A 10,494-nucleotide genomic window follows, 5' to 3' on the forward strand; every position below is an offset into this window, starting at 1 on the left:
TGTCGGGCTCTGCTCACTCTCGGAACCACTCGACTCGTGTCGGAAAACACCGGCACCCTGCGCCCTACAAGACACCTATGGTCATCTGACCACAAAGAATGGCATTGTTTGAGAATGATGTGTGATCATGTGCTTAGGGATCGTTCATTTATTGCTTATCATATCATTTAGTCACATTGTTTTATTCACAAAATAAAATGATTTTTAACAAGATGCCAGAAAAAGGGTAGACATTCATTGACATGTGGTGATAAATGTTGATCATACAAAATCTGTGATTTTGTTTTAAAAAGCTCTTTTTTTTTTAGCTTAAAAACTCCCTCTTGAACTTTAAACAAGAGCATTTTGGAGTAATTAAATTAAATACAAAGGTCCACACTTTCTTAACCATGCAACTCCATCCACTGACCACTGGATTTGGCTGAAAGCTTCTAGATACACCAAGGAAATAGATCACATTGCAGAAATTATTATTATTATTATTTTTGTTTTACAATGAGCTCAACCATTCAGGTCCATAAACAAAACTAGATACCTGAACACTCTCAAAATGTCCACATTAAGCATACTGCTTTGAAAAGTAAATGCACATGACTACAGCTAATGTTTTCACTGGTAATACAGACAAATGTCATGATCTTCTGAAAATACAAACTACATGTTAAGTCACTAGTTCATTAACAGTCAAAAAAATAATAATAATTACAACTGATCTTTTAAACACCAGTGACATAGCACAGGTACAGACTATACAGGGAAGAAACCAAATGTGAGTTCTGCATACTGGCCGGTTACTGAACATGACATGTACACATACAGTGAACCGGCAGCACATAACTGGACGGCAAGGACAAACACCATAAGATATTGATGTAGAAGCAGCATCAGCAGTCAGGTGCTTATATTGTCTCACTCTCCCAGGAGGTAACAGGATTGGACAAGGCCTTAATGGAGTAGGTGGTAGTGGTGGTTAATGGAGGCAGGAACTATAGACACACTAGTTTCATGATTATTATGGATAAAAGGCACTATGCATTTCTCATCAGAACAGGAAACAGGGTTCTTTCATCTACTGACCACCATAGCTGTTGGGGTTAAAATATGATGTATACAACAGGCCCCTTCACTGTTAGTTACCAACATGGCTGATTGAGCTGAAACACTTAGCACAGAGAGAGTATCAGCAGTTTAGCAGAGTTAACTCGCGCTCTTCTGTTGTGGTTATAAAAAGGGAGGCTTGTAGCAGGGGGAAAGTGACAAGGATGATTAGTGCGTAATTATTCGTTACCCTGAACGGCAGCAACATTTTATGTAGCTTTAGTAACTACATTTATTTCAAGGCAAAAGAGAAGAATGTAAGAAAAGACAGAGAGCACATTTTCACGTTTCGGCCCCTCCCTCCAAAGCTTGTCTGTTTGGTAGTCTCCAAATTTTGTTTCTGGAAAAGAGTTATATCACGCACATGCTTCCAACGCTGAAAGTATACATACAGAAATGTTCAGTTTTTCACCATAGGGCAAATACATTCATACAGCTCACTCACACAGCAGATACTACATCTTCCTCCTGCCTCTTCCTCTACCTCTACCTCCTGCAGGTTGCAGGATGGCTGTAGGAGGAGCAAGCGCGTGGGTTTGAAAGTCAAGTTTCTGCTGTAAGATCCCAGTGAGAATGAACTCCGCAGTGACGATGGGGAGAGAAGCAGATACAGCTGGGCCACACAGCGGCCAGTCTTCCTCGCAGGATATCACTACAGTCTGAGGCTGAGACAGTGCAAGGTGACAAAAAATAAAAGATGACACATTCTGACATGAAGACACTGTACCACAGTTTAATGCTAATGTATTTAATGTGTAACATGAGGAGGGTTACACTCACCTTATGAGAAGAGGGCATCTTTGCTAGAAAGGTAGCTCCACTGGAGGAAATGATGTCTTTCATATGTACCGGCTCTGGCTTCACCGACTTTGTAACGTGGATCTCATATCCCTGACAAAAACAAAAGAGGACAAAGTAAACAACATGTAACAAATATCCGTTCTATTTTTATTCAATCTCTGAAAGGAAGATGGAGAAAATCAATAAATGATTCTTGGAAATGTAATTTGGTATAACACGTGCACTAGCTGCTATCAGCATATTATACTGTATCAAGCTATTCCTTTGCGACTTTGATGAAACAGTGGGCACCTAGAAACATAATACATGAAACCTAAACAGTACATTAAAAGTAAGTGCCAAAGTACTTCCCACCAGCCACAGGGTGATAATAAACAACATATCGCTCTTTTAAAGATTTACTCAATCATGAAGAGGCTGAAATAAAAGGAAAACAATGCTTGGAGGTAACAGATGTTATACAGGGTGAGGACGAGTCAACACCATGACTCGCTATTCCTCACCATCAGTATTACCCAACACCTATGCACCACCCGCCAAGGGGAAATACCATTCTGACACACTGTCATCCTCTCACTCTGAGAAAAATAAAAGCCATGAGTGAGTACCTGTAAGAGAGGCTGACTGTTAGCAATCCTAAGAGAGTCCTGCAAGCAGAAACTGAACTTCTTCTCCTGCTCTGGGTCCTTTACAAAGAAAGTATTAGGAGACAGGAAGCATCCAGCTTTACCACTCTGAAACACAGAGAAGAGGAGGGTCTATTTGAGTGTTCTGCATTAATATACCATGTTTTCTAACTGCTGCTATGGAAACTAACCTTTTCCAGCCAGTCTGTGGTGACGACTGGGACTCCTTTAGCCACCGCACACAGGAATTTGACAGTCCTGCGTACTTTATCGGTCACCAGACAGTTCATGTCCGCCACGCCTTTAGCCATGCTGCCTCCTAAATGAGCCAACACTTTCTCCCCTGCTTCATCCACAACACCTGTAAACAGCACCTGAGAAAATGGAAGCATCCGGTCAAAACATCGGTTTTTGTTTAGTGTACATGTTGACTCGTGATAACAAGAGGCTTACGGGACAGATTTGAACACAAACAGAGTGCTGGCGGATTTTTTTTTTCCTACAAAAATGCACATAGGTGTACAAACACAAACACACAGACCTTATAGGTCTGGATGGAAGTTCGTAGTCGACCACTGGCCGCCGGAGAAGCGGAAGAGGAGCGAGGAGACTTTGCCACAGGGGATGAGTCTGCAGGAGCCTGCCGCTTCCTGGACACACGAGCATTTGGAGTCTGGGGCTGTTGAGTAGGAGGTGAAGGGGAGAAAAAATGAGGGCAAAGAGAGTAAAAGAGTGTAAGAATGAAGACAAAGTCAAATCATTAAATACAAACAAAATTAATGTTGAAAATAGAAGGAGTTAAGAAACCATTACAACCATAAAACGTAAGAGTAGGATGTGACTGAGTGACCACTGACCACTTAATTCATTAGTGTATTAATGGCGATGTAGAGCAGATTAGACGGCTCTTGTTGAGAGAGTGAAGGAAACTTAAAACGTCCCTGATGTTGATGGTAGTGCATTATGAGGAATGGAAAGGCTGACTCAGTGAGGGAAACACACGTGGACTTTAGCCACGGTAAAAGCATTCAGAAGAGATATTCCTGAATACTAAATATGTTCTGATCAGCTTTTCATTTTATCTGATTTACCTTTCAGCTTTAATGTGTCAAAACTTCTCAGTCTATTACTTTTCAAATGTACGGTATGTTTAAAAGTATTCAAGTCACCTCTGATGTCTGCACTTTTGCATCCTGGTTCATGGTAGTGACAGATGTTCCACTTTCTTGTAGCCTGTCTGTCTTCTTTTTTGGGACCACTGATGCCCGACCTCTGGCTCTCTTCTCAGTGGTCTCCATCTCTGTTTCCTCAGTCTCTTCTGCCTTCACTTGAGGATGAGATTCGAATGCATTCTTCTTTGCTTGGCTGTTGGATGCTCTACCTTTTCTCTTCACATGTATATTAGCAGAGGCCTCCTCTTTTGTTTCATTATGTCCCTGTTCCTCTGATACTTCAGCTTTTTGGGCTTTCTCTATGGAAATCTTGCCATGACTACATTCTGCTCCCACATTTGCCTCCAACTCACTCTTCCTTCTTTTTATTTTTTCTTTGGCCTCACCACCAACATTGGCAGTAGGAGCTGCTTCCTCCAAGGTTTCACTCTTTACTCCTTTCTGACCTCTGCCCCTGACATTCCTTTTGGGCAGAAGAGATTCCTCATTGGCACAACCTTCCTGTTGATTTGACTGGTCTTCACCTGCAGCTGCAGGTTCAGAGCTATTTGCACTGGCTCGTCGTCGCCCCCTACTGGTACTAGCCTGTTGAGAGTCTGCCTTGTCTTTATCATCTTCATGGAAAACCTCACTGGAGGATTCCTCTGATTTCCTGCCTTTCCTGCCTCTTGCTGTAGATTTTGGAGCTGCTTTCGGATCAATCTGGCTACTGAGAGGAGAGACGGAGTCTGGGTCAGGTTTTGTCTTTCTCCCTCCTCCTCGCTGCCTACCTCCTCTTCCTCTGTTTTGAGAGCTCACACTATAGCTGGAAATCTCAGAGTTGAGGGAGTTTGAGGAGTTAGACCTTGAAAGAAGTCCCAGAGGACGAATGTCGTTACTGTCCTGTCCTGAGGACCCTGCGGCCACTGTTATTCTTTGATGGCTGCTTCTGACAGTGGTTGTCTGGGGTGGCTGGCTGGTCCTCTTCCTTCCTCTCCCTCCGCCTCTTCCTTTGCTCTCCTGCATGATCACACTTGAAGCAGACCTCTCTGAGCTGACAGAGTTGGAAGAGTTTGAGCGAGATCTTGTTCTCATCGCTGGGAAATCCTCACCAGTTGATATGGTTGCGCCTTGTCCTTGTTCTGTCAGACGCTGGGCAGTAATTGTTCTTCTGGTTGCTCTTCTACCTCTTGGAGGTGCTTTGGCATCGTCCTTTCCCTGATTTTCTTGCTGGTCTTTTAATTGTTTTTCTTTCTGCTGTTTCTCCCTTTCTTCCCTTTCCTTTGCTTCCCTCTCCAGTCTTGCTTGGTCTTCTTGTGCCTTCCTCTCCCTTTTGCGTCTCTCTTCAAGTTCCTTTTCTGCGATTTTCAGTCTTTCTTTTTCTTCTTCTTCCTTTCTTTGCCTGTCTAATGTTTCTTTCTCTTCTCTCTCCAACCTCTCCTTCTCTTCTCTTTCTACCTTTTCAGTCTCTAGTCTTTCTTTTTCTTCATTCTCTTTCCTTTCTCTCTCGGCTCTCTCCAGCTCAAGTCGTATTCTATCCGCCTGCAATCTTTCTTTTTCTTCATTCTTTCTTTGTTCATTTTCAGATGTTTCTTCTTTACTCCTATGCTGTCTTTTTCTCCCTTCCTGTCCTCTTTTCCCTTCCTTGTATTCTCTCCTTTCCATCTCAGTATTTTCTTTCTCTTGTTGCTCTGAAACATCTTTCTCTTCTCCCAAATTCCCTTCATCATGTTCTATAATCAGGCTCTTATTTAGAACTTGCTTGTTTTTCTCTATTTTAGGCCTTTTATCCTTTTCATCAGCTTCTTTCTGTTGCCTCTCAATTGTTTTCCCTCTAGGCCGCTTCGTCTGCTCTGTCTCTTCCTCACAGTTATTATCCTCATCAGGCCTGACTTTCCCTCTTCTTCCTCTCGTGCTTGGCAACATTTTATTTTCCCCTCTTGTCCGTCTCCGGGTAGGTACAGAACACATCTGCTCTTCCTTTTCTCTTAATCTTTCCCTTGTCTCGCTTACATTTCTAACACTGACTGCACTGATTCCAGATTCAGATTGACTATCTTTACCTTTCTGAGCCTGGGTGCCAGTTTTCAATGGGTGAGTTTCAGCAGTAGACACTTCAGAATTAGTGAGGGACTGTGTCTGCTCTTCTTCAAATTGCAACTTCTTTGCTTTTCTTTTTCGTGGACCTGGAATTGAGTCTTCATCATCACTTTCCTCATCTTTATCTGTGACTACTGGAGAGACATCATAAATAGTGAGGGGTTGTGTCTGCTCTTCTTCCTCCCCTTCTTCTGTTCTTTTTCGGGAACATGGAATCAAGTCCTCTTTACCACTTTGCTCAACTTCACATGGCCCCAAGGGCTGAGTTTCAACACTAGGGGCTTCAAAATCAGTGAGTGGCTGTGTCTCCTCTTCTTCTAGGTGCAGCTGCTTTGCTTTTTTTTTACGTGTTAATGGAATTGAGTCCTCATCATCACTTCCTTCATTTTCACCTGTCACCACTGGCTGAGTTGCATCAGCAGAGGCTTCAGAGTTAGTCAGGGGCTGTGTCTCATCTTCAAGCTGCAATGGCTTTGCCTTCCGTTTTCGTGTCACTGGCAGAAGGGCCGCATCATCATCATCGTCATATGAAGTCATGGGTTGGGTTTCGGCAACAGAGAGTTCACTATTAGTGAGCTGTTGTGTCTCCTCTTCTTCTTCAAGGTGAAGCTGCTTGGCCTTTCTCTTTCGTGGGCCTGGCATCGAGTCTGCATCATCACTTTTATCATCTTCACATATAGCCATGGGCTGACTTTCATCAGCATGCATTGGCTGGATTACAGACAGCGGTGATAAAGTAGAAAGGGGCTGAGTTTGCTCCTCTTCAATCAGAAGTGGCTTAACTATTCTTTTTCGTGGACCCAGAATTGAGTCTTCATCATCGCTTTTCTCGTCATCACTTTTAGGTATGGGCTGAGTTTCAGATAAAGACAGAGCTTCACTGAGGGTCCTCTCCTGAGAGTGAGTTGCCTTCTCTTTTGTTTCATTCAGTGTTCTGTGCTTACCTTGCTGCACAGAGAAGACAGAATTGTCTGTTGCCAATCTCTCCTCTCCCACAAAGGAAGACACTGGTTGAGTTTCAGCCACGGCAAGAGTAGATGACACGGTAAAGTCTGAAGACTGAGTGTCAGTAGTAGAACTGTTTTGTCCCTCGTCTTCGTTTATGTCATCATCTGGATCACTGCAGTTCTCTGAAATATAAGCCTGTGTGGCTTCTAGGGCTAAATCTACCTGGCTTCCTTTTTCAGATGCTACTAAACAACTGTCTGGCTCCTCATTTTCTCCATAGGCCTGTGTGTGACTCAGGTTTGAGTCATTCTCTGCAGAGGTGCTTTGTGCAGCTGAGGTGGCTGGATATCTTTGGGTATCTTCCAGATTCACACCACCTTCCACAGAGATGGAAGCTCGGGGGCTCTCAGTGGCAAGAGCTCGGTCCTGACACTGCTGGTGGCTGCTGTCAGACAATCCCAGCTGGAAAGACCCGTCTCTGCTGGACTGCTCATCTTTTTTGTTACCAGAAGAATCTAGCACAAAGGCTTGGGTTGGGTCCATGCTCCTCAGGCAGTCTCGGCCCTGAAGGACAAAGGATTGCGTCTCAGCCACAACAAAGTCCTCATCCTCCTGGCTGTCTGAGCAGGAAGACAGCACTACAGGTCTCAGAGCAGGTGCTCCTCCGTCTGAAGAACAAAAAAAGCACATATAAAATAAATATTTTCCCTCTGATAACACTAGTTTTTTGAAAACAGATACTTTTGACTGCATTCAAAGTAATTTACTTACACCTAAATGCACCTGGCGAGGGACTTGTAAAAGCCTGAGTCTCCATTTCTTCCACTTCTCCTTCTGAAACCAACCCAAAGCGAAGATTAAAAGGCAAAAATAAAATGCCATTTAAATATACTTTTATCTCATGTAAACAATGCCAAACAATTTACACAGTGGATCAAGGATAATAAGTCATCAAATTGAGAAACTGAAATCCACTTTGGAACACTGAAACTTATATCAGGTTTTCCTTCATTGATTAAGTGCTATCGTTTTAAGAACCATCATTTTTAGCATCTCTTGATTACTACAGTCATTTAGAAGCAGACATTGTGACCTCTTTCTATATATAGACTTTGTCATACCTATACTGTGCAGTCATGTTGAGTTGGGACACATGAAAAAAATAAAGTCCCCACAAAATTATTAACTATGCAAGATGTTGAAAGTATTGATTGAATATCAATAAAACTGTTTTATTATAAATTATATTGATTCAAAGACAACTAATAGTGCAGATTTTTAAGCATAAATGCTGAATGCTCCCAGGTTCCTGTTTGAGTATCCGATGCCTTTTTATGCAACTTATGCTAACAGACCAGTTATCTTTGTGCTTTGGACTGATGGCTGCATAAAAAACAAGATATGATAATTAATCACACTGTTGCAGTCCACATTCAGTGCATTCGGTTCTTATTTGAAAATTGGTTACCTCGCATTTGTATAGGAGTAGAGCAGTTTAGAAGTGGGACCAGTGACCCAGGTGTATTTTCTCTGTGCAGTCTCGGTATCTGGTCCTCATCGGCCACTCCAACATCTGCATCCATGTCCTCCACATCTGTATCATTGTCCATTCTAAGGTCAGCTGGTTTGGCTCCCTGCCCAGCAGGGGGCATGCTGGATTCATCCACATCTGTGTCTGCATCAGAATCTGCCTGAAGAGCTTCTGATGTTGTACCAGAAGGGACTGACAGGGCTGTGGCACCGACAGGTAAAACCACAGGAGAATCATCTTCTGCATCTGTGTCACTGTCGGACAGAATATCCAAACCAGCTCCTGCATTTGCAATCGTGCATGATTCCGTGACAGCAGGAGCCACCAAGGATTCACCAACGGCAGGTATAGCTTTGCCATCTGTGTCGCTGTCTAGATGCAGGCTGTGAGGAGCAGCAGTGGCCGATTCAGGTAAAATTAACTTTACATCTAATTTGTTGAGTGTTTCAACTGTTTCAGAATTTTTATTTTTTGTTTCACCTCCCCCGTTCTCTTCCTCCTCATCAACGTCTGTGTCACTGTTTAGGTGGAAATCAGCTGAGTCAGCCGTTGCATTCTGAAACGTTGTGGGTTTTAGTTTAGTGGCATCTGACACAGCAGCAGCATCATCATCTACATCAGTGTCACTGTCCATGGTGATGGCCCCAGGCTGAATAACGGAAATAACATGAGGAGGTTTGGTATTCTCATTAGAGGAAGGCAGAGCTTCACCTGAGACTTCATCATCCTCATCAACATCTGTATCACTGTCCATGTGAAACTGGAGTGTGTTTGCTTGCTGATCAACTTGTTGTTTTTTGTTCAAGGTCACAGGCCCTGCAGACGCCACGACTTCCTCCTCTCCCTCCATGTCAGTGTCACTGTCCATACTAAATGCAGGGATCACATCTGTGAAGACTGCTGGTTTAGACACAGCCATTTCATCAAGACTGACATTGCTTTCCTCTTTTGCAGGCACATGTTGTCCACTTTCCTTAGACTCTGTCCCTCCTTGTGCTGCTCTTTCCTCCTCCCTTCCTTCCTCCTCTTCACTGTCATTCACAGTTGTAGGAGCCTTTGGCTGCTGTCGCCCGGAATCAACATCAGCCTCGTCTCTGCTGAAACTGACATCCCTGTATGGCCTATTCTTAGTGTAGGACGACGGTGTGATGGGACTTTCATCCTCACTGTAAACAAGTGGAAAACAAGGTGACAAGCATTACAACTAAGAAGTGAAAGCTGGTATGGCAGTACTATAAAAATACATACCTTTCAGGGACAATTCTGTTTGAGGGACTCAAGAATGTCGAACATGTTGGGCTTGATTGGTGGGACTCAGAACTGGAAACTGTAAAAAATAATAAAGAGGAACTTGTACAAGATGAAAAAAGGGTTCAATTTGCATGTGTACTTACATAATTTACATACCTTGAGCCTTATGTCTTCTGTCTCCTCCTCCCCGCCCTCTTTCACTGTCTGAATCTGAGTCAGATTCTGGAACCAAGGTCCCCTGTGGTTGTGTTGGAGTTTGCTCAAAGGACAGGCAACTGGCTCCAACAGGAGTCTTCTGTAATGACACCCTAGCCTTTGAACCATTGTTGACACATTTTTTGCTGCCTGAGCTTATGTCCCCTGACTTTTCTCTGTAGGCATCTGGCAATATGCCCTTTAGTCCTGAATTTATGCTCACAGGAGTCCTTGTTTCCACTTGAGAAGAGTCTACACTGCAGATGACAAACTTACATGGGATGTCCGCCACCACCAAACTGTCACCTTCACCTAGGGCGTAGCGTACATTAGGAGTCAGCTTTAAGCGGCCTTTACGGGTCCCATTCATGCTCCCGAGGTCCCAAACCAAAGCCTCCGTGTCCACTTCACTGTGACAACCTCTTCTCCGGTAGACAGAGATGCAGATGGTAGCATGCCGCTTTGATACCGAGGTTGCTGGCAAGGGCAGGGTGCAAGTGCCAGGGTCACGTCCCAGCACGTTGTCGCCCAAAAAGAGGGGCAACTCTGGGTGACAGACAGTATCCATAATAAGACACACATAGTGATGACTGTTTGTGTAAGTCACATACAGTTACAGTAGCAGTAAGCCACTCACCTGTCTCGGGGATGTGTTCATTTTTTAAGATGCACAGTTTAGCCACTGGTTGCCTCTCATTTTCATTCTCCTCTTCATTTTCTTCTTCATCTGACTCCAAAATTGAGTCACATATCACCTGAGTAGCATCCATTTCCAACAGAGTGTAAGACGAAG

The 10,494-nt window shown here is 43.6% G+C and overlaps 1 protein-coding gene across 2 annotated transcripts; it reads right to left on the reverse strand.

The window, feature by feature from the left end:
• Positions 1-132: 132 nt before the first annotated feature.
• On the reverse strand, positions 133-10,494 carry mdc1 (mediator of DNA damage checkpoint 1). Of its 2 annotated transcripts, XM_084557600.1 has the most exons (11): positions 10,339-10,494; positions 9,663-10,247; positions 9,504-9,582; positions 8,193-9,421; positions 7,496-7,558; positions 3,695-7,392; positions 3,067-3,204; positions 2,717-2,899; positions 2,508-2,633; positions 1,879-1,989; positions 133-1,763 (listed from the first exon to the last, which is right to left on the reverse strand). In XM_084557600.1, exons 1-11 carry the CDS (start codon positions 10,469-10,471, stop codon positions 1,554-1,556), a joined length of 6,555 nt encoding a protein of 2,184 aa, XP_084413726.1. In that variant the 5' UTR covers positions 10,472-10,494; the 3' UTR covers positions 133-1,553. The 2 variants fall into 2 exon arrangements, with proteins under 2 accessions (XP_084413726.1, XP_084413727.1); XM_084557601.1 differs by lacking the exon at positions 2,508-2,633.

This window comes from Chelon labrosus (assembly GCF_963514085.1).
Source record: "Chelon labrosus genome assembly, chromosome: 12".
Classification (NCBI taxonomy): domain Eukaryota; kingdom Metazoa; phylum Chordata; class Actinopteri; order Mugiliformes; family Mugilidae; genus Chelon; species Chelon labrosus.